General features: G+C 48.8%; 1 protein-coding gene across 1 annotated transcript in view; it reads right to left on the reverse strand.

The window, feature by feature from the left end:
- LOC140408487 (scavenger receptor cysteine-rich domain-containing protein DMBT1-like) overlaps nucleotides 1–24,906 on the reverse strand; it is a 177,148-nt gene that overhangs the window by 147,480 nt on the left and 4,762 nt on the right. The window contains exons 2-4 of the mRNA XM_072495740.1: nucleotides 16,352–16,666; nucleotides 11,923–12,234; nucleotides 10,938–11,252 (exon numbers count right to left, since the gene is read on the reverse strand). Coding sequence (XP_072351841.1) covers nucleotides 10,938–11,252; nucleotides 11,923–12,234; nucleotides 16,352–16,631 — 907 coding nt within the window. The 5' untranslated portion in view covers nucleotides 16,632–16,666. The remainder of the gene's footprint in view (nucleotides 1–10,937; nucleotides 11,253–11,922; nucleotides 12,235–16,351; nucleotides 16,667–24,906) is intronic.

Here is a 24,906-nt window from a genome sequence, read left to right on the forward strand (position 1 = left end):
GTTCTGTGTAATGGCCATAGTACAGATACACACAGAACATCTAGTTCTTTGAATTGTAAGATGATTTACTAACAATATTAACACGTGGAAAGATGACTAATGAATTGTGATAGAAGGTACCAAATAAATTTATTCAGTGAATTCCCCTGGAGCTACTTCTAGTGCGACTATCCTCACGTACGTCGTCTACCAACTGGTGGGTGTCTCCAATTACATGGTAGATCTCTATCACCACCAGCTGGTTGGAGTCACATCGCTAACTATATGCAGAACTGTGCACAGGCATATCATCACACAAATTTGTATTGGTCATGCTAAAATTATCACTTGGTGTCCAAAGATGTGCAGGTTAGGTGGGGTTATGGGGTTAGGGGCTAGGCCGGAGGAAAGGGTCTAGGTAGGGAGCTCTTTTAGATGGTCGGTGCAGACTCGATGGGCAGAATGGCCTCCTTCTGCACTGTAGGAATTCTATGATTCTATGATACTGATTAACACAAAGAACATGTATAAATTTGGGACCAGGAGGAAGCCAGTCAGCCCCTCAAACCTGTTACACAGGAACAGGCAGGATTCCTTTTAGCCCCACTATTCTGCCGTTATAAAAGATCATGGCTGATCCATATCTTAAATTCATCTATTTGCCTTGGTTCGGTAATCTTTTTTTAAAAATTATTTTTTTATTCTCCTTTTTCACATTTTCTCCCACATTTACACCCATCGACAATAAACAATAATCAGCAAGATATGTCAATCCCCATAATAACAACGATCCCATCCGCCCACCAACCCCCAAACCTCAGTCCACATGTTTACATAAACAAATGACAAAAAGGAATCAGGGATTACCCATAGTCACCTTTAATCTTACACAGCTCCACCACCTCCCCCCTCAACCCCACCCCCTCACCCACCCTCCCAACTAATGTTCGATGTTATCCAGTTCTTGAAAGTGCATAATAAATAGTGCCCATGACTTGTAGAACCCCTCCGAGCTTCCGCTCAGTTCAAACTTAACCTTCTCAAGGGTCAAGAATTCCAACAGGTCCCCCCGCCACGCCAGGGCACTGGGTGGAGAGGCTGCTCTCCAACCCATCAGGATCCGCCTTCGAGCGATCAACGAGGTGAAGGCTATGATATCTGCCTCCGCTCCCGTTTCCAACCCTGGCTGGTCCGACACCCCGAATATGGCCTCCTGGGGACCCGGTTCCAGTTTCACGTGCACCACTTTGGAAATTACCCTAAACACCTCCTTCCAGTACTCCCCTAGCTTTGGACAGGACCAAAACATATGAACGTGATTCGCGGGCCGCCCCGCAACACTCACACACCTCCTCTACTCCTTCAAAAAATCGGCTCATCCTCGCCCTCGTGAGGTGCGCTCTATATACCACCTTCAGGTGTATCAGCCCCAACCTCACACATGAGGTGGAGGCATTCACTCTCCGGAGCACTTCACACCAGACCCCCTCCTCTATAACCTCTCCCAATTCTTCCTCCCACTTTGCTTTGATCCCTTCCAGTGGTGCCTTATCCTCTTCCAGAATAGCTCCGTACACCGCTGACACTGCCCGCTTCTCCAGTCCTTGTAGTCAACACCTCCTCCAGCAATGTGGAGGCCGGTTCCTCTGGGAAGCTCTGTATCTCCTTCCTGGCAAAATCCCGAACCTGCATGTACCTAAACACTTCTCCCTGCTCTAGCCCATACTTCACTTCCAGCTCCCTCAATCCTGCAAACCGACCCCGAAGAAACAAATCTTTTAGCGTCTTAATCCCCTTCTCTTCCCATTTCGGAAAACTTCCATCCCACCTCCCTGACTCAAATCTGTGGTTCCCCCGAATCGGCATTTCCCTTGACCCTAAACCCAACCCGAAGTGTTGGCGAAACTGCCTCCAGATTTTCAATGAAGCTATTATTACCTGACTCCCTGAATATTTCCCCGGAGCTATCGGGAGCGGCGCTGTTGCAAGTGCCTTCAACCCCGACCCCCTGCACAAACTCTCCTCCATTCTGACCCACTGAGAATCCACCCCTCTGACCCAGCTCCGCACTTTCTCCACATTCGCCGCCCAGCAGTAGTACAACAAGTTCGGGAGACCCAAACCCCCTGCCTGCCTTCCCCTCTGTAGCAGCACCTTTCTTACTCTGGCCACCTTCCCTCCCCATATGAATGAGGTAATCCTTCCCTCAATCTCCCTGAAAAAAGACTTTGGCAGGAAAATCGGTAGGCATTGTAAAATAAACAGGAATCGCAGCAACACATTCATTTTAACCGCCTGTACCCGACCTGCCAGTGATAGAGGAAGGCCGTCCCACCTTGCCAGATCGGCTTTCACTCTCCCCACCAAACTAGCGATGTTGTACCTGCGAAGCCTCCCCCACTCCCGGGCAACCTGCACCCCCAGATACCTAAAATGAGTCCCTGCTCTACGGAATGGCAGCCCCCCCCCACCCCTAGCCGAGACAACACAAAGTACTTACTCTTGTCCAGGTTCAACTTGTACCCCGAGAAAGACCCAAATACCCGCAGTAGCTCCAATATTCTTCCTATCGACGCACTCGGCTCCGACACATACAGCAGCAAGTTGTCGGCATATAAGGACACCCTATGCTCTATCCCCCCGCCCCCCCCCCCCCCACCCCCCGCACTATTCCTTTCCATGCTCCCGAACTTCTCAATGCGATGGCCAACGGCTCAATCGCAAGTGCAAGCAGCAGGGGGGACATAGGACATCCCTGTCTCGTCCCACGGTGCAGAGAGAAATATCTCGAACTGATATTATTTGTGCGGACATTCGCCTTCGGTTCCTTATATAATAGCTTTACCCAGTTCACAAACCTTGGTCCAATCCCAAACCGCTCCAGCACTGCCATCAGGAATGCCATCCCCATTCTACCCGATCAAACGCCTTCTCGGCGTCCAATGCCACAACTACCTCTGTTTCCTTTCTTTCCGCCGGTGCCATAACAACGTTCAAAACCCTCCTAATGTTCGAAAACAGCTGCCTCCCTTTCACAAACCCCGTCTGATCCTCCCCTATTACCTTCGGGAAGCACTCCTCCAGCCTACCCGCCAGTACCTTCGCCAACACTTTTACGTCCACATTCAGAAGTGATACGGGCCGATACGATCCACACTCCGTCGGATCCTTATCTTTTTTTAGTAACAGGGAAATCGATGCCTGCCCCAAGTTTTGCGGCAACACCCCCTTCCCTATTGCCTCCTCAAACATCCCCACCATCAGGGGTGCCAACCTATCCTTAAATTTTTTATAATATTCCACTGGAAACCCATCCGGCCCTGCCACCTTCCCCGACTGCATCCTCCCAATCGCGTCCTTTATCTCCTGCTCCACTATTGTTCCTTCTAATGTAGCCCTGTCCCCCTCCCCTAGCCTCGGGTATTCCAACCCATCGAGAAATTCCTGCATCTCACGGTCTCCTCCGAGTGGCTCTGACTTGTACAACCTCTCATAAAACTCCTCAAAAACCTTGTTAATCAGCACTGGGGCCACCACCAACTTCCCTGCCCTCTCCTTCACCTGAAGAATTTCCCTTGCCGCTGCCTCCCTCCGGAGCTGACCTGCTAACATACCTGCCTTATCTCCATGTTCATAAACTGCATCCCTTGCTCGTCTCAGTTGGCGCACCGCCTTCCTGGTGGACAGTCGGTCGAAGCTCGCCTGTAGTTCCTTCCTCTTTTCCAGATTCGCCGGGTCCCCATCCTCTGCATACCTCCTATCTACCTCCAACATCTCATCTATTACCCTCTGCCGCTCCAACCTCTCCTCCTTATCCACCCTAGCCTTAAACAAAATTACCTCACCTCTCACCACCGTCTTTAGAGCCTCCCAGACGACTGCCTTCGACACCTCACCCGTACAATTGAAACCTACATATTCCTTAATTACCTTTTCAATTTTCTCACAGAATACTTGGTTCCCCAAAAGCCCCGCATCCAGTTTCCACCCCGGTCTCTGCGCTGTCCCCTTCTCTAGCACCATATCCACCCAATGTGGAGCGTGATCTGACACTGCAATTGCAGAGTATTCCGACCCCTTGACTCCAGCCAGCAAAGCCTTCCCCACCACAAAAAAGTCGATCCGCGAGTATACCTTATGGACCACTGAGAAAAATGAATACTCCCGTTCCCTTGGGTGCAGGAACCTCCAAGGGTCCACCCCTCCCATTTCCACCATTAGCCCGGCCAGCGCCTTCGCCCCCCCCTGATGGGACAAGCGAGCGCAGCCGTGATCTGTCCAACCTTGGCTCCTGCACCAGGTTCCAGTCCCCCCCCCCCCCCACAATCAGCTCATGCCTGTCTAAGTCGGGAATAGCCCCAAACACCTTCCTCGCGAATCCCACATCGTCCCAATTGGGACCATATACACTTAACAGCGCCACTAATCTCCCCTCCAATGCCCCTGTCACAATCACATATCTACCCCCCTGATCTGCCACCACCTTCTCCATCTGGAAGCGTACCCTTTTGCTGACCAGCACCGCTACCCCTCGAGCCCTTCCATCAAATCCGGAGTGAAACACTTGGCTAACCCAGCCCTTTTTAAGTCTCACCTGGTCCTTCACCCTCAAGTGAGTCTCCTGCAGGATTGCTACATCGGCTTTCAAACTTTTAAGATGTGCAAGCACCCTTGACCTCTTGACCGGACCTCCTAGCCCTCTCACGTTCCACGTGATTATCCTTACTGGGGGTCTCTCACCCCCCCCACCTTTCTTATCCACCATCACCATACCACCAGGCCCTGCCCCATAAGCCTGACCCGCCCCTGTCCATTGTTAACATCGAACCCCTTCCCCCCCCTCCCAAGAACTCCCCCTACAAAAACATCCCCCAGCATCCCTCCCTCCACCCCCTCTTACTCACCTTGTAGGCCCATTGAAGCCTGCTATCCAGGCTCCAGCGTCCGCAGTCCTCCTCTCACCTCACCCCCGTTCACTAACTGACTCTAGTTAGCTAGCGCGGGTGGCTCCCCCCGTCAATACCTCTCGCCCCCTTCCGCCCAGTCCCAGAGAAAGAAACACCAAAACAAACCCAACAATCCAACCCCTACAATTCACTGACATAACATTTAACCGTCGCAACACAGAACGCCATTAACTTGAACTCTGTAATAATGCAAAGAGAAGTAAATTTCAATACAAATCAGTAAAAAGAAAGTTGTAACATTTGTACATTTTCCAGCCGCTCAAACACAGTCCATAGTCTCTCTTCCAGTTCCGCTCTTCACGTCTGTCCCCAGCCTTCTGCCCTCACGAACGCCTCAGCCACCTCCGCTGTCTCAAAATAAAAGTCTTTGGCTTTATATGTTACTCTCAACTTCGCCGGGTACACCACACCAAATCGCACCCCCTTCTTGTACAAAGCCGCCTTCAGTCGCCCAAACGCCGCTCGTCTTTTTGCCAACTCCACCGTCCAGTCCTGGTAGATCCGAACCGCAGTACCATCCCACAGCACCTCACACTTCGCCCAGCTTAATACTTTCTCCTTCATGCAAAACTTATGGAAGCAGATAATTACTGCCCTTGGCGGCTCGTTCACTTTGGGCTTCAGCCTTAATGACCGATGAGCTCGGTCTAGCTCGTACAGGGTGGGGTTCTCACCCTCCCCCATCAGCTCTGCCAACCTCTTAGCGAAGTGTTGCGTTGGCCTTGGGCCCTCTGTCCCTTCGGGCAAGCCCACAATTCTCAAATTGTGCCGCCTTGAGCGGTTTTCCAAGTCTTCCAGCTTTGTTTGGAGCCCTCTGTTAACCTCCACCACCCTCCGCAGCTCATCCCCCATCGAGGTGACCTGGTCGCTGTGTCGTGTCACGGCCTCCTCCACCTCCTTCATCTTCTCGCCCTCCTCGCTCACCTCGGCCAATGCCTTTGCCACCTCCACCCTGATCGGGCCGATTGCCTCCTCCAACAATGACCACACCACGACCACCATCTCTTTCCTCAGGATCTCCATGTGCCTCACCAAACGTTTTTCCAGCTCCACCACCATCACCTCGGTCATCTTCTCCACCGTAAGTAGTGCGGCCCCGCCTTGCAGTTCGACTTCCGCCATCCTGTCAACATTTTTGCTTTTGCTCATCTTCTCCTTCGACGGCGAACCCGCGTTTCCTTTCTTTGACGCTGCTTTTCGCATCTTTTAGCGGCTTATTGTTTTTTATCTTCTTTCCTTTCTCCTCTCTCCCCCTTCACCCTCCTGCCCTTCATCAATCTGACATTCTTCTTTTTTGAAAAAAAAACTCTGACCAAACTTCCATAAATCTTCTCTCTTTCTCCTCTACATTCACCTGGGACCAGGCTTCAACCTTCTTCTTCCTAGGTGGGAGCCATCCGACGTGGAGCACCCTCTCTACATGGTGCCCTGGCCTCAGGCCTGCCGCCTCGGCCTCCTCGTAGCTCCGCCCCCGCTGCTCTGACCTGCCGGGCCCGGCACCTCAGCCCCCGCGGCCCGACACCCGCGCGGGGTTCTTCGCCGGCTTTTAAACCGGCCCCGCTGGCTGCTCGTGGCGGCCCCAAAGGCCGACGATAGTCGGGGGGTGCGTGAAGGCTCGGGGATTTCCCCGAAATCGCCGCGAATCGCAGCCACCGGCGGGAGCTCTTTTTTTTGCGGCCGCCCTGCTCGCCCACCCCACCGGAAGTCTGGTTCAGTAATCTTAATATACTTATCCAAAGAAGAGTCCTATTGAACTTAAAATGTTGGGTGTAATTTTCTCTCCAGCAGAGGGAATCATGGTGGGCGAACACGCAAAATTTGGAGCATTTGTGAAAGTCAGTTTCCCACCGTCGGGAAATCTATTTGGAATTTTGTTCTCCTAACGTTGGTGATTTATTTTCCTCCTGATATATGTCGGATTACATTTGGGTTGACTTGCATCTCGTGAATGTTTATTAAAAGGCAAGCTTGCAGGAATCATGTTCCTCCTCTAAATTAACTGCCCCACTAGAGGATAATAAGGTGAGCAAAAAAACGGCCGGAAAAAAACCAGCTGGAGGTCCGTCGGGGAGTGGAAAGGTCACTGCGGGGTCACCAGGAAAAATGGAGGCTGGAGCACCAGGGAAGGCCGCACTGCTTACGGCGGAAGAAATAACCAAGGTGATGGCTGCGGAATTTGAAAAGCAGTTGGCGCAGATTGCGAAATGCATGGAGACGGTGAGGAAGGAGATGAGGGAGGTTTTGAGTGTGCTGGTGGAGGAGGCGGTTTCCCCGGTGAGGACGGAGGTGGCGAGCATAGTGGCGGAGGTGCGAGAGCAAGGGGAGGCGCTGAAGGAAGTGAAGGAGACGTTATTGCAGCACGGTGATCAACTTGCCTCGATGGGGAAAGAGATGCGGAAGGTGATGGATACTAACAAGGATCTGCGAGGAAAAATGGAAGACCTGGAAAATAGATCCAGGCGACAGAACTTGAGGATTGTGGGGCTGCCCGAAGGAGTTGAAGGACCGAAGCCGACTGAGTATTTTGCCGCGATGCTGGCAAAACTATTGGGGGAGGGGGAGGACCCCTCCCGATATGAACTGGATCGGGCTCATCGGTCGTGGAGGCCTGTACCAAAGGCGAGTGAGCCGCCAAGGGCAGTGACTCTGTGCTTCCATAGGTACAGGGTGAAGGAGAAGGTCCTGAGCTGGGCCAAGCAGAAGCGGGTGGTGCAGTGGGCTGGAGCTGGTATACGTGTATACCAGGACTTTACGGTGGAGCTGGCAAGGAGGCGGGCTGCCTTCAACCGGGTGACGAGGGCACTGTACATTAGCAAGGTGCGGTGCGGCATTGTATATCCAGCAAAGCTGAGGGTGACTTACAAGCTCAGGGACTTTTATTTTGGAACGGCGGAAGCAGTGGAGGAGTTTGCGAAAGCAGAAGGACTGTGGCAGAACTGACAAATTGAGGAATGGCCATGTGCCGATGTAACCTCATGACTGTATTTTCTTCTTTTTTGTATCACTGTGGGTGTAGAGATTAAAGGAGCCAAGGTGGTATATATTTGGACAAGGGAAGGGACGGGACTTTCACTCGAAATGAGAGTTCTTTGTGGTGTAGTTGGATATGCGGGGTTTGTGTGCTAAAAGGGGATCTTTGGGCTTTCCTGGGGCCGGGCAAGTGGGAAAGGGACCCGGGCGGGGGCCTCCACGCTGGCCGGTTTGTGCCGGCCAGTGAACGGGAGTGAGGTGGGGGGAGGGGCTGCGGCCATCGGAGCCTGGCAGAACAGGGTCCGAGTGGTCTAGCCCGGGTGGAAAGTTGGGGGGGAAGGAACCGAGGGTGGGGGAGTAGTTTTACACTAGGCAGTGGACGGGAGGAGCTGGAGACCTGGGGTGGGGGGGGGGGTGGGGGGTGGGGAGCTGTGTAAGATTAAGGGTGACTACGGGTAATCCCTGATTCCTTTTTGTCATTTGTTTATGTAAACATGCGGGTTGAGGTTTGGGGGTTGGTGGGTAGATGGGATCGTTGTTATTATGGGGACTGACATATCTTGCTGATTATTGTTTATTGTTGATGGATGTAAATGTGGGAGAAAATGTGAAAATGGAGGAGAATTTAAAAAATAATTTTTTTTAAAGATGTTGCTTTGCTCCTGAACAGCAGCCTGGGATTGCTTGACAGAATCCCTATGTTAGGTTACATAATGCCAATCGATATGGATTTCATGACATGACTGTGAAATCAGTGTCTTAGGCTTTATAGTAAATATTGTCCTTTGTGATATAGACAATGTGGAGGAATATAATGGTATCAGACCGAATCTCTGGCACATCTCCTGAGTGTTCATCAGGATCATTGCGGGACTATGGTATTGTATGCTGTGTTAAAACTGACTGGGTCACATCTCTTCCAGATGTCAAGACAATGAAGGACATAAAATTGGAAAGCTTCTGACTAAGGCAGGGTGATTAATGTTTGTCAAAATAACATGAGTGAAGGGGTGTCACGTGATGTGTGTGCGGGAGTGGTTGCATTTTTGGGAGCTCCAGTTCTGCTCACCTTTTAATCCTTTATTTTATCCTAGTGCACATTTCATATTAGCTTTCTCTTGGGTTTCATGGTTTGCGCTTTGTACTTGGAGGTTCTTGATTGGTGCTTTGTGAAGAAGAGGCGAGATAAATCATAAAAATCCTCGTTTGTTCACAGCGGTGAACTAAAATTGACATGAAGAAAACCCTTTTTATGCAGTGAGTCATTAGGATCTGGAATGATTCAATCATGGCTTTCAAAAGGGAATTAGTTAATTCTCAGAAGGGAAAGAAATTGTAGGACTATGGGGTAAAAACAGGGGAGTCAAAAAGACTATCTGAGAGCTGATACAGGCTAACGGGTTGAATGGCCTACTGCAACTTTTCTCAAATTTTATAATATCCTTGCAAGCCATCAGCTCCAAGGAACATGTCAGCATTTAGTCCCATTAGTTGGCCTACTACTTTTTCTCTGGTGATGTTTGTTATGTTCCTCCCTCCGTTTTTCTCCCTGATTTTTTACCAATATAGGGGTGCTATTACTGCTTTCTAGTATAAAGGTAGAAATAAAATATTTCTGCAACATCCCTGCCATTCCCATTATTATATTGTCAATCTCATCCTTTAAGAGACCTTTGCTACTCTCTTCCCTTTTATGAATCTGCAGAAACTCTTCTTGTCTGTTTTTATATTTTGTGCTTGTTTGCTCTCATCTATTTTCTTCCTCTTTTTAAAAATCATCCTTTGCTTTTTCTGAAACGTTGCCCTACCACTAATCTTCACAACACTGTATGCCTTTACTTTCAATTTGATACATTCCTGAACATCTTCAGTTAGCCATGAATGATTCATCCTTCCCTATTCTTTCTCAATGGAATATATCGTTGTTAAAATTAATTAATTCTTTCCTTAAATGTCTACCACTATTTATTTACTGTCTTGCCTTTTAATTTATTTTATAGTTTACTTCAGCCAACTCCATCTTCACTCCTTTGTGACTCCCTTCATTTAAGTTTGAGATTCAAGATTCTCACCATCAAAATGAAGATGAAATTCAATCATGTTATTATCATTCTTTCCCAGAGGGGCGTGAGCACGGTGGTGCAGAGGACCCGGGTTCGATCCCGGCCTGGGTCACTGTCTGTGTGGAGTTTTCACATTCTCCCCCGTGTCTGCGTGGGTCTCACCCCCATAACCCCCTAAAAAAAGATGTGCATAGTAGGTGGATTGGCCAGTTAAATTGCCCCTTAATTGGAAAAAAAAAGAATTGGGTACTCTAAATGTATAAACAAACAAAAAAAAAATTCTTTCCCAGAAGATCCTATGCTTTGAGATAATTCATTAATCCTGTCATTACACATTATCAGATTTAAATTGGCCTGTGGTTCTACAAGGTATGATTTGAAGGAACTTCCCCGAATACACTCCATGAACTTGTCCTCAAAACTACCTTTGTTAATTTGATTTGTCCAATTTATACAAAGATTTAAACTGTCCATGACTATTGCCGTACCTTTGTTTCAGACACAATTTATTTCTTGATTAATACTCTGTTGTACTGTTGCTACTGTTGTGGGGAGTGGGGTGATGCTATGGACAGTTCCCACCCATTACTTATTTTCTGTCCTGTTTCTGTCCACCCAAATTGATTCTTGATCATGTTTTTTGAGCCAAAATCATTTTTCATTACTGCACTGATCTCATCCTTAGTGAAGAGCTACCCCACGTTATTTTAATTTCTGACTACCCTTCTGAAATTCAAGAAGCCTTGAATAATCGGTTCCAACCTTCTCACCTTGCAACCACATTTCTATAATCTATCACATCGTATCCATTTATTTCCATTTATGACGTCAACTCAGCAATCTTGTTCGGAATGCTTTTTACAGTCAAATAAACATACACTTCAACAAAGAGCCTTTAATTTTTGTCTTTTTACCAATTTTCTCCATGCTGAACCTATTTGCTGGTCACACTACTCACCTGAGCAGGTAACTCCAGCATCCTCCTTGTGAGTGCAGTTATTCTTCCCCCAAGGGTTGGCAGAGCACTGTGCAAGAGCTGTCTCTGTTCTGTTACACCTCATATCATGCAACCAGATGTCCCCAGTCCCCTTTCCATAATAGGTTCCAGCCTGTTCTGACAGGGCCGTCCCACAGTTCAACACTCTGCAGACAACAGTCGCTGCATTAACATCCCAGCCATCATCACAGATGGTCCCCCAACTCGAGTTATGATAGACCTCCACTCTCCCGGAGCACATATTGGAACCGTTCACCAGACGCAATGGTACCGGACCTGGAAGAGAGACAGGAACACTGTGAATCTGTGAATTTATCAATAGGAGCAATACAAGAACAAGATCATAGACATTCAATATAAATTCAGCTGGTCTTGCTCCATATCCCTTGTTATCCCTACCCAATATTGATCATCAATCCTGGTCTTAAAAATTTCAACTGACCCCCAGCACTCATTTATTTGGCCGGGGAGAGGTCCTTATTTCTCCTCTGCTGTGTGTGAAGAAGCACTTCCTGACAGGACCCATCAGCAGCCTAACTCTAACTTAAAGATCATGGCCCCTGTTCTGGGACTTGCCCCACCAGAGGAAATGGTTTATTTCCATCTAACCTATCAACTCCTTCAATAATTTAAATAAATGGTGTTCCTTATTCATCCTTGCAGACATTCAGCTGTCGTCACCAGTTAGACCCAGCTGGAGTACAGTGCCTGAAAGGGCAGTGGAAGCATCTTTAGTAGTAACTTTCAAAGGAGGGATTGGATAAATACTTGGGAAAGGATAACCTACAAAAAGAGTGGTGCTGACTGGACAGTTATTCTACGAGTATGATGGACAGAGTGACCTCCATCTTGTGCTGTGTCCAACTAGCTGGAGGAGCTCAATGGGCAGAGTCATGTTTGGGGAGCAAATGAAACATGAGGCATTTGCCAAAGAGACCAGTCTTACCTGAACAACTGACGCCAGCATCCTGTGTGTGTGAACAGTTACTGCTCCCCCAAGGGTTTGCAAGACACTGACTTAGGAAAAGTTCAGATCCACTGCATCGTACACCACTCAGCCACACCTTTCTGCTCCCTTGTCCCCGGTAGGCCCCAGTTACCGACAAAGCCTTCCCACAGTCCAGCTGCTTGCAGACAATATCGCCGTCGGTGAGGTCCCATCCATCATTGCAGGCTGTACCCCAGGCAGACTGGTGCAGAATTTCCACCCTCCCAGAGCACATGTTTCTCCCGTCAGCCAGTCTGATTGGGAAAGATCCTGTAAACAAAGAAATTCTAGCTTAGTATTGTACACACAGAACAAGAAATGCCATGCCATTCTTGAACTTATTGGTATCACTGACTTGACAAGAGCAAACTAAATGGTGATTGATGCTTCCCTGCCCAGTGAGTTAGTTGATTCTGAGACCAGGGTCCTGAACCTCAATAAAAGCAATGATGATGGTATGAGGCATGAGCTGGCTATGACAGACTGGGAAACATTACTGAAAGGAAGGACAGCAGGCAGGCAATGGCAGGCATTCAAGGAACAAATGGGTGAACTGAAGTTGTTTATTCCTATTTGGCACAAGAATAAAAAGGGAACTGTGGCCAAACCATGACTTAAAGGGAAATTAGAGATAGTATTAGATTCAAAGAAGAGGCATACAAATTAACAAGTAAAAGCAATAGACCTGAGGATTGGGAACAGTTTAAAATTCAGCAACGATGGACAAAGGGATTGATTAAGAAGGGGAAAATACAATTTGAAAGTAATCTGTCTGTAAAAGTTTCTACATGTATGTAAAGAGAAAAAGTTTGATAAAAACTAACGTAGGCCCCTTACAGTCAGAAACGGGGGAATTCATATCAGGGAACAAAGAAATGGCTGAGGAACTAAATTCATACTTTGCTTCTGTCTTCACAAAAGAAGACATGAATAATGTAGCGGAAGTTCAGAGAATGCACAGGTTTTAGTGAGGAGCTGAAGGAAATTAATATTAGTAAAGAAATAGTTTTGGTGAAATTAATGGGATTGAAGGTGGACAAATCTCCAGGGCTTAATAATCTTCATCCCAGAGTACTTAAAGAAGAGGCCCTAGAAATAGTAGATACATTAGTGGACATTTTCCAAAATTCTTTGGCCTTTGGAAAAGATTCTACAGATTGGGAGGGTAGCTAATATAACTCTGCTATCCAAAAAGGAAGGTAGAGAGAAAACAGGGAACTATAGACCACTGAGCCTATCCAAAAAGGGAGGCACAGAAAAAACAGGGAACTATAGACCACCGAGCCTAACATCCGTAGGAGGGAAATTGCTCGAGTCCATTATCAAGGATTTCATAGCACAGCATTTGGAAAGCAATGTGTAATCAGACAAAGTCAGCATGGATTTACGAATCTACTCGAATTCTTTGAAGATATAGTTAGTAGAGTTGACCAGGGAGAACCGGTGGATGTGGTTTATTTAGACTTTCAGAAGGCTTTCGACAAGGTCTCGGGTAGCGGATTACTATGTAAAGTTAAAGTGCATGGAATTATGGGCAGTGTCTTGAAATGGATAGAAAGCTGGTTAGCAAACAGGAAGAAAGTTGAAATAAATGGGTCTTTTTCTGACTGGCAGGCAGTGACCAGTGGGGTACCTCAGGGATCTGTGCTAGGACCCCAAATGTTCACATTATATACTAATGATTTGGATGGGGGAAGTAAATGTAGTATCTCCAAATTTGCAGATGATACAAAGTTGGGTGGGAGGGTGAGCTGTGAGGAGGATGCAGAGATGCTTCAACGGGAGTTGGACAGGCTGGGTGCGATTCTCCAAAATGGAGAATCTAATCGTCATGAAAGCCGACGCATATCACGATGGTGCGAAACAGGCATGGGAACAACCGATTCTGGCCCCCATGGGAGGCCAGCACGGCGCTGGAGCAGTTCACGCAGTTGGGCCGCGCCAACCCACGCATGTGCAGTTGGGCCACGCCAACCCGCGCATGCGCGGGGGGGCTTCTTCAGTGCGCCGGCCCCTATGCAACATGGCGTGGGGGTTCAGGGGCCGGCCATGCAACAAAGTATGCCCGGGGGGGGGGGGGGGGGGGGGGGTAGGAGAGATTGGCCTGCTGATCGGTGGGCCCCAGACCACATCGGAGGACACCCCCGGGGACGGAGGCCCCCCCCCCCCCCCACAGGCCGCCCCCGACCCTTCACGCAGAGTTCCCACCGGCAGTGGCCAGGGGTGAACGGCGCCGGTGGGAGTCTGTCGTTTGCGCGCGGCCGCTAGGCCCATTCGGGCTGGAGAATCGGCCGCCCGGCTGCGGACAGCGGCCCGCGACCGGCGCCGCGCCAAACGCGCTGGCGCAAATGGCGCCGATTCTCCACACCTCGGAGATTCGTGCCCCAGCGTCGGGGCGGCATGGCGCGATTGCGGCAATTCTCCGGCTTGGCATGGGGCTCGGAGAATCGCGCACGTTGAGTGAGTTGGCATACGCATTACGGATGCAGTATAATGTGGATAAATGGTATGTTGGCCTTCATAGCGAGTGGATTTGAGTATAGGAATAGGGATGTTTTACTGCAATTGTATAGGGCATCTGTGATGCTACATCTGGAGTATTTTGTGTAGTTTTGGTATCCTTATCGGAGGAAGGAGGTTCATGCTATGAAGAGAGTGCAGCGATTTTAGAAGAGTGAGAGGGGATCTCATAGAAACTTACAAAATTCTAACAGGATTAGACAGGGTAGATTCAGAAAGAATGTTTCCAATGGTGAGCGTATCCAGAACTAGGGGTCTTAGTTTGAGGATAAGGGGTAAACCTTGTAGGATTGAGCTAAGGAGAAATTTCTTCACCCAGAGAGTGGTGAATCTGTGGCATTTACTACCACAGAAAGTAGTTGAGGCCAAAACATTGTGTAATTTCAGAAGAAGTTAGATATAGGTGAATGAGCCTTGGATGACAAAAGAAATGGAGCTTCCGGTCAAGAGGAAGAAGGAAGCTTACTTAAGGTTGAGGAAGCAAGGATCTGGCACGGCTCTAGAGGGTTATAAGATATCCAGGAAGGAACTCAAAAATGGACTTAGGAGAGCTAGAAGGGGGCATGAAAAAGCCCTGGCGGGAAGGATTAGGGAAAACCCTAAGGTGTTCTACACTTATGTGAGAAATAAAAGGATGATTAGAGTGAGAGTAGGGCCGATCAGGGATGGTGGAGGGAACTTGTGCCTAGAGTCTGAGGTGATGAGGGAGGCCCTAAATGAATATTCTGCTTCAGTATTCACTAGAGAGAGGGACCTTGTTGCTCATGAGAACAGTGTGAACCAGATTAATAGACTCAAACAGGTTGATATTAAGAAGGAGGATGTGCTGGAAATTTTAAAAAGTATCAGGGTAGATAAGTCCCCTGTGCCTGACGGGATATACCCAAGGTTACTACGGGAAGTGAACGAGGAGATTGCTGCGCCGTTGGCGCCGTTGGCGATGATCTTTGCGTCCTCACTCTTCACTGGATGATTGGAGAGAGGCGACTGTTGTTCCCCTGTTCAAAAAAGGGAATCGGGAAATCCCTGGGAATTACAGACCCATCAGTCTTGGTCTGTGGTGAGCAAAATATTGGAAAGAATTCTGAGAGATAGGATTTATGATTATTTAGAAAAACATAGTTTGATTAAAGATAGTCAACATGGCTTTGTGAGGACCATCCTTGGTCACCCTGCAGTCATGTCTCCTTAATCCCCCGTACCCGTTTACATCTATCTGTGCGATTAGTTCATCCACTTTATTGCAAATGCTCCGCACATTAAGGCACAAAGCCTTTAAGCTTGTCTTTTTAACATTGTTTGTCTTGCTCCCAATATTTTTTGCTACACCCCTGTTTGAATTTTGTCCTTGGTTTCTCTACCTATCGCTTTTCTATTCCCATATCTACCTTTCGTTTTTGTCCTTGCTCCCTCCCTCTCTGACTCCTTACATAGGTTCCCATCCCTGGCATATTAGTTTAAACTCTCCCCAACCGATCGAGAAAACACTTCCCCGAGCACATCAGTCCCAGTCTTGCCCAGGTATAAACTGTCCAATTTGTACAGGTCGCACCTACCCCAGAACTGGTCCCAATGCACCAGGAATCTGAAACCTCATCAGCCACATATTCATCCGATAAATCCTGACCTTTCTACTCACCCGGCAGATGCTGTCTGACTTGCTGATGTTTTTGTTTGAGTTTGAATGTCTTGGCTGCTGATTTAGGGAATTTAGGGATGTGGTCCAATTTGTGAAATTGGGACTAATTTGTGAAATTAATTCGGAACTAAACTAATTTCTTGGGGAACCAGTATCCTCCTGGACAACAAATCTCCTTGCAGTCACAGTTCCTTCTACCAGATTTATTAAATATAAAGCTTGAATTACCTGAGCAGGCGACTCCGGCATCCTGATTGTGTGTGCAGTTATTCACCACAACCAGGCTCCCAGAGCATTGGTCCAGGGCAGACTCTATCCCCAAGCATTTCATATCACTCAGCCAGATGGTCCCAGTCCCTTCTCCATAGTAGGTTCCAGACAGCGCTGACACGGCCAGTCCACAGTTCAACGTTCTGCAGATCACGTTTGTTGCATTTATGTCCCAGCCATCATCACACACAGTTCCCCAGGTAGAGTTGCGATAAATCTCAACTCTTCCGGAGCACATATCAGTTCCATTCACCAGCCGTATGGGTACTGGACCTGAAACAAAGACAAGGAATTGAGGAATGATAAAAGACACATTGAAAACGGGGAAATCAATGCCACGATTCCGGTACCGGTGAGGGGCTAGCACTGGTGCGCGAACCACCTGCGGATTGCGCGGAAAACAGCTGGAAAATCACCGGGACCCAGGCCACGAATGCGCAGGGCTGACAGCCTGCACCAGTCTCACCGGAAAACATAGCGCCGACCGTGCTGGAACCCTAACCCGCCCAGCCCGACCCCACACCCCACCCCCTGGCCATCCCCCCCACCAATTTCTGCAGCCCTAGAAGAAGCCCCCCGGCCAGCGTAACGGATCCTGGACGAGTGTGGCGGCGCTGGACACAGTACGCAGCCGGCACGCCAGGTTCCCGACTGCTGGGACCACACGTGGCCCACGCCGTGGGGAACTCGGCCCATTGGGGTGGAGCATCGCGGATGGGCGGGCCGACGGGCGTGCGTCCCAATGATGCCGGTTTGGAGGGGGCGGAGCATTGTGGACCGGCATCAAATCCCGATTTCAGCGTCGGAAGTCATTCTCCACCCTTTTGCCAATCCCGATTTCGGCGTCGGGCTACGGCGAATCCATCCATTGTATTTAGAGACTAGGGATCTAGATGAAGAATGAAAGAAAGACTTGCACCTTCCAGCACCTCAGGACGTCTATCTCTGAGTACTTTACAGCCAAAAAGTGCTTTAAAAATGTAGCCACCATTGTAATGCAGGAAATGTGGCAGTTAATTTGCACACTGAAAGATCCCACAAACAACAATGAAATAACGACCAGATTGATGCACGATCAATTACACAAAGACGAGAGTTGGATGCAATCGAGGCTTTATTACACTAAGATGTGTGGCCTCCTACAGCAGCTGGCGAAATGGCTGCTGTACGAGGAGCACACATATTTATACTCCGCCTACTGGGCAGAGCCAGCAGGCAGGGAACTACCCCCGTCCTGTAGTACAGGGCCTGACCGTAAAGCACCTACACCGACATCCTCTATAGACAATATATACATCAGTGGTGACTACCACACAGATCACCTGTGTTTACAGATATTGGTTGAGGGTTAAATATTGGCCCAGGACAATGCAGAGAAGATCGCCTGCTTTCATTCAAAATAGTGCCATCGGGACTTTAACTTCCACCTGAGAGGCAAATTAAGCCCCATTTTAAAGACTCATCCAAAAGACCAACCATTCAACAGTCCCTGAAGTACTGGCAGTAGGGAGTGTCAACATTGATCATGGACAGCAAGTGCAAGAGTACATACGTCTATCTCTGAGAGAGCACTACTCCATCAGGTCTAGCTCTGGGAAGTGTCGGGCTTATGGAGCCAAGTTTCCAAAATGGGGCTCTCACACTCAACCATTTATCTCCGATGCCAACACTGATACTGGAAGGAAGAATGTGGAGAACATCAATTCGCCTTGATGGTGATGTAAATCAATTCTGAGAGAACTAGTTTCTCATTGTACACCCATCAATTTTCTTTGCTGTGTAATGCATGATTCAATATTCACCTAAGAGCAAATGCAAAACCAAAAACAGATTTAAAAAGTTAATAGATGTGCCTTTTATCTCAAAGGAGTTTGAATAGAAAGTGGTGGAAGTTATGTTAGACCCCATCTGGAGTCTCTTGTGTTCAGACTGGGCACGACACTTCAGAAAGGATTTATTGGACTAGGAGGGAGTGCAGCACAGATTCACCAGATTGATACTGGCTTAACAAAGTGCGGCCTTACCAAGATTCTATACAACTGTGGCATGACTTGCCAGTTTTTATACTCTATGCCCCATCCAATGAAGGCAAGCATTCCATATGCTTTCTTGACTACCTTGTCCACTTGTGTTGCCACTTTCAAAGATCTGTGGACCTGCACGCCCAGATTTCTCTGACTTTCTATATTCTTAAGAGTTTTGCTATTTATGGCATATTTCCCCTCTATGGTAGACCTACTAAAATGCATTACTTCACATTTGTCTAGATTAAACTCCATTTGCCATTTCTCTGCACAGTTCTCCAACCTATCTATGTCCTGCTGTATCTTCTGACAATCCTCAATAGAGGATAAAGGATTAAATTATGAGGACATGTTGAATAGTCTGGGATGGTATTCCATGAAGTATAGAAGATTGGGGCGCGATCTATTGGCCTCATCGCAACCGACTCGGGATGCGACAAGACCGGTAAATCTCGTGAGAATGGTAAATCTCGCTAGAGGCCTCTCATCAAGCCTCACGAGATCTAATGATTTGGATCTCTCCCATTGAGGTAGGGATCCAGATTTGCATATTCAAGTGATTAGTTAGTCTAACTTGAATATGTCTACGCAGGGTCTACCCAGTGTTCAGGATCGAATGGCCTTGCCTCGGAGACCCCGAGTGAGCGCTTTTTAGCACTGGTTTGCACAAACGTGGATCAGGCATACAAGCACTTGAAGGGTGGGGGGGGAAATAGGGGACTCCTGGGTGGTTGGATTCTGGGTAGGGGGTACTGTGGCACTGCCAGCCTGGCACCCTGAAAGGAACACTGCCAGGGTGCCAGGCTTGCAGTACCAAGGTGGCATCTTCCCAATGCCAGGGATTGGGCCTGGGGCTGTCCTCCCTTATGACGCATGATATGGGGGTTCAATGGCCCCTTAATTGGTGAGTTGGGGCTTTGTGGAGGTCCGTAGGCCACTGTGGGGGTCGAGAGATCAGGGTGGCATTTAAAAATTGAGCCCTTATCTCTTCCAGCACTGGCGAGCGGAGCTCATTATTGCAGGAAATGTGATTTAAGTGCCAGAAATAAAGCAAAGTCTCATTTAATAGCCGGGTCGTTCTCAGCGTTGAAGGGTGCCAGGAAAAAGCCGGCTAAATGCGCCCGACATGGGACTCTGTCTTATTTCCGTAAAATCATGCCCTAAGGGTGCCGTAATGGATCAGTGTTCTCATTGCAGCCTCCGTGAGTACCCAGAGTCTTTTGGGGAAACCAATGATTCTGGAGGAGAATCCTTTACTCCAGCCAGCCTGCGGCATCCATCATCAGATCACAGGGTATCTGAACAGGCCCTCGCGGAAGATAACTTTCAAATGTCGGTCCAGATCCCAAAATTCTTCAGCATAATGTTGAACGGATGTCAGCTGTTAAGCGTGAAATCAACAAGTCGCTCTGCAAAACCCACAAAATTGATGTGATCAGCCGACAGGAAATCCACATCGGTGACACTGCCCCAAGTTCCAGATTAAAAATTGCCAACTATGATCTGCTTTCCATGGCCATGAAAAACACGGTCGGGCAACATATGTGCACATCAACATCACAGATGCATCAATTATACAAACATTTGGGGGACGATTCTTGCCGTCTGTCGCTGGTCGGGGGTTCCTGATCCAGCATAAAATGGAGCATCGGGCTAAAAACAGGTTCGGCAGCAGGTCCGTTGCGATGTTCCACTGCCCTGATGCCAGCCTCAGCGACCTTCCAGTCCCATGCCAGCAGCACCATGCATTTCTGCAATTAAGCATAATCTACCTTTCTGACCTTTCGTGGCCCACTGCTCCTTCTCGGTGTTTTTCCAAATAGAACATCCGAAGTGGAGGTGGCCTGTTGCTTGTCCCAGCCTTTAACCTGTGATGCCCTTGCTTGGCATCTTCTGGTGGGCCTGGACCTGGATGGACCTGGATGGGTCTGGTCGACTTTCAGGTGTCACAGATGACGACGTGTCAGCCTGTTCAGCCCACTGTCCAGCAGAAGAGTCAGTGACAGGCGAGGGGGATTTGGAAGGGCTGAGGTGTTCCAGCCCCTCCCCTGCAGAGGAGGTCTGAGTGAGTTCCCAAGGCTCCACCAGTAACTGAGAGTCCTGGAGACCTGCCCTCATCTTCATCATGGTCTCGATGCCCTTAGCCGGACTCAGTGCCTCGGACATTTCACTCTGTGAGTATGTCATGGCCCTCTGTGCCTCAGCTATGCCCCTCTGTATACGGTCATGGTCCCTCGGCATCCGACCAATGCTGTCGCCGCCCTCAGCCATAGAGCCAAGTCCTGGAGCGCGGCAGCAATGTCCATCTGTGCCCCGACCATATCCGCCTCTGCCTGGGCCATCCTGTCCTGCGCCTCAACCATGGACAGAACAGTGTACCCTAAGCATTGGACATACTTACACATGGCTCTGACATCTTACTCCAGGGCTTTCACCGTGGCTGCCACCCTTTCATGTCTGGATGCCACACATTGTCAGCAAAATCTCTTACGCCCGAAGGTGAGTGGACACCTCCAGCTGACTTTGCAGGTGCTGCAATGTCACTGACACCCCGTCCTGTAGATTCGGGCTCTGAGTCTGCATCTGCACGAGTGCTATGATCCTCTTTTTCAGAAACCCAACATTTGTCTGGACAACAGCTGTTCCCTGGGCACGTGCAGCCCTCCCACCGGCTGCTCTCTCGGGTGTCCCTGCCTCCACCTGATGTGCTGCAGCATGTGTGTGGTGCTCACCAGAAGGTGACCCAGGAGCCTGATCACTAAAATTACCCACTGAGGTGATAGTCTCTGTGACGGTGGATGGTACAGGTGAAAGCAGTGCCGTGGTATCGGTGTCTTCGCCAGAGTCATGCTCCGGGGTATTCTGAGGATCTGGATGGGGGGGGGGGGGGGGGGGCAGCAACCCCGGACAGCCCACCTGGGGATCATCATCTGATGGTGATCCTGCAAGACAAAAGATAAGGGCTGAAATCTGGGAAGGACAGATCTATGGGAGATGACAGACTCACTTGCTTTAGGGACATCTGCGCTGCATTGGCTTCTCACTTGTTTGGCTCATGCCAAACCTCATTGCAGCCTCTGCCCTCTCCTCTACCTCCCCAGCCCTTTCCTTAAACTGTCTTCTCCTGCTCCAGGTGGTTATGGATCATTTTATCCTTGGGGACACAGAAAGGACATATTATGCTGGTTTGATGGAGGGTTTGTAGCTGTTAGCATGTGTGTGGAAGGTTCCCAGTCAAGGAGGGCTATACATGTGTTGAGGGTTTATAGAGGGTGGGCTGTAAAGGGGATTGGCGGCAGGTGTGAGGGATGGGAGTGATGCCAGGGGCACAGCGTTGGTTACTCACCCGATCTGCTCGAAGGAGGTCGTTCACCTTTTTATGGCATTGCATGCCGGCCCTCTTGGTTAAGTCGCCAGCATTGATGGCCTCTGCCACTTCTGACAGCCCACCTCTGGCAAGACAATGCCCTACCTGCCTTCCCAACATCCAGCAGTCTATGTGTGTGACCACAACAGCTATCACACTATCTAGGGCTATGACAGGCCAGATACAGATGGAGAATGGCCAGAAGACTGGTCTTGGTGGAGTGGCAGATAGTGTTGAGGATTGTCAGAAGATACAGCAGGCCATAGATAGGTTGGAGACTTGGGCAGAGAAATGGTAAATGGAGTTTAATCCGTCAAATGTGAGGTAATGCATTTTGGCAGATCTAACATATACCGTATATAGCAAAACTCTTCGGAATATAGAAAGTCAGAGAGATCTGGGCACGCGTTCACAGATCTTTAAGGTGGCAACACAAGTGGACAAGGTAGTCAAGAAAACATATGGAATGCTTGCCTTCATTGGAAGGGGCATCAAGTATAAAAACTGGCAAGTCATGCCACAGTTGTATAGAACCTTGGTAAGGCCATAATTGGAATATTGCGCACAATTCTGGTAGCCACACCACCAGAAGGCTGTGGAGGCTTTGGAGAGAGTGCAAAGGAGGTTTACCAGGATGTTGCCTGGTCTGGAGGGTGTTACCCAAATGGAGAGGCTGAATAGACTGTTTTCATTAGAACGATGGAGGTTGAGGTGTGAATGATAGAGGTCTACACGATTATGAGGGGCATGGATAGAGTGGATGGGCAGGCACTCTTTCCCAGGGTGGAGGGGTCAGTCATCAGGGGACATAGGTTTAAGGTCCGTGGTGTAAAGTTTAGAGGAGATGTGCACGCAGATTTTTCACGCAGAGGGTGGTGAGCGCATGGAACACGATGCCACGGGACGTTGTGGAAGCACATACATTAACGGCGTTCAAAAGGCATCTTGACAAACACATGGATAGGATGGGTATAGAAGAATACGGCACAAAGAAGCACTGAGGGTTTTGGCCAAGGTTGTTATCATGACCAGTACAGGTCTGGAGAGCCGAAGGAAATGATTAGCACTGTTGCTTCACAGCTCCAGAGTCCCAGGTTTGATTCCCGGCTTGGATCACTGTCTGTGCGGAGTCTGCAAGTTCTCCCCGTGTCTGCGTGGGCTTCCTCCGGGTGCTCCGGTTTCCTCCCCACAGTCCAAAGATGTGCAGGTTAGGATTGGCCATGATAAATTTCCCTTCGTGTCCAAAGGGGTTGGGTAGGGTTGCTGGGTTACGGGTATGGGGCGGAGATGTGGGCTTAAGTGGGGTGCTCTTTCCAACGGTCGGTGCAGATTCGATTCGCCGAATGGCCTCCTTCTGCACTGCAAATTCCATGTCTATGCCTGTTCCTGTGCTGTATTGTTCTTTGTTCTCAACTCAGCCCGAATCTAGTCCTCGGCTTCAGGCAAAGGCACTTCTTCCCTTCCACTAGATGAGGCCACGAGTATTCACCAGTTTCTGTTGGATCACCTCCAGCAATGGATACCCCCTACAAACTACATATCAAGTCCTTAATGAGTTTCTGATTAGCCTATAATTGTCCAGGTTGGGCTCCGTATACCTCTCATCTGACCAAAGCCAAGATGGAATTTCCAGAAAGCGTGCTGGCAACAGTTCACTGTTGCCTGAATCCTGATCAAACAGATCCCAATCAAAGGCATGCATACACTTCACCCAAGACCATCTTTCAGGTTGCCAAAGCAAGCATTCCACGTGGGTTTCATCCAACGTTCATTCCTTGCCTCGACCGCGAATGCGAAGAACTCCTCAAAGAATTTGAAGAATCTGACAATTCAGATATTGCCGACCATCTCATCAAAATACTAGACAATGCAAGCTGCACTCGCTGGGAAGAGCTCACTAGCAACATGAACAGCACCCACTCCAACTGGAAAGGTTAGAGACCGATCCAAGCAACTAGCTGCTGGGAGAAAACCTGTAACTTCCAACCAGAACTGCATCCCGCCGAGTGCAGTGGCCAGCCACCTTGTTAAAGGTGGCAGAGCTCTCAGCAGAGCGAGCCGTAGATGCAATGTTGCTGTAGAATGGAGATCCTTCAAAAGGCAAAAGACTCAAGACCAGACCAAACAGCTAAAGCCATAAACACAGTTGAGGCCCAATCAGCAATCATCAAACTGAAACCTAACAAAGCTGCAGGTGACAACAAAATCTACACTGAATTCTTAAAGCACCTAGTCACCTTGACGACAAAATGGTTCTCTGTTTCCTGACCAGAATCATTCAGGAGAGGCAATTCCCAAAAATATGGTGGAAAGCTAAGTTCATTTTAAACTCCAAGCCTGTCAAGGAAGGAGCTTCCACTTACAGTTTTCAAAAGCGCCTAAAAACTGGAGTAATCTACCTCAATCTGTTGCTAACTTTTGGTTGGTTCTTAATGTGGCTCAGACACAAGAGTAAATGTTGCTCGTTGTGTCTTTACTTAATTTGCTCTGTTCTATAACCTTTGCTCTAGAGTCGCCAGGTATCTTTATGATACCACCACAGGGTTCAAGTTCAAGTACTGATCAATGACTCAATACACCAGTTAGTAAGTTTCAAATCAAAACACATTTATTATACACAGTCAATCACTACTCATGCATAAAACTTACTAGACTATCTCTAACACAAAAAGGCCTATACTTAGCTTTGGAACTGGCCCACCATGTCAGGGGAACAAATGGCCTTCCGTTCAGGTTCTGAGTCTGCAGGCTTCAAAGCTGGTGTGGACTGGTAGCTAGGAGCACCTATCTTGTAGCGTGCATTGACTGGAGACTTACTTGGTTGATGCAGCGACTAGGCCGGTCACGATCAAGGGTTGTTTTGAGTTGCTGCGTGACCCTGCTAAAGAAGGGCTGCTGAGAGACCCGGCCAAGAAGAATGATTTGAACTTGGGGACTCTATTTTATAGTCCCCAGGGGCTCCACGCCCTTTTGGGCGGACCACGTACCTGGTTCCAAGTGATTGGACTGAGTTCTGATCACTTGGATCGATTTCTCCAATACTGGAGCTGTTCCCTGATCGCTGGGCAGTTCCAAGTGTCCGTTGGCCTTCCTTTGTCTTGGCTCCTGTTGGCGTCGAGGAG

The sequence above is a fragment of the Scyliorhinus torazame genome, chromosome 3 (genome assembly GCF_047496885.1).
Source record: "Scyliorhinus torazame isolate Kashiwa2021f chromosome 3, sScyTor2.1, whole genome shotgun sequence".
NCBI lineage: Eukaryota > Metazoa > Chordata > Chondrichthyes > Carcharhiniformes > Scyliorhinidae > Scyliorhinus > Scyliorhinus torazame.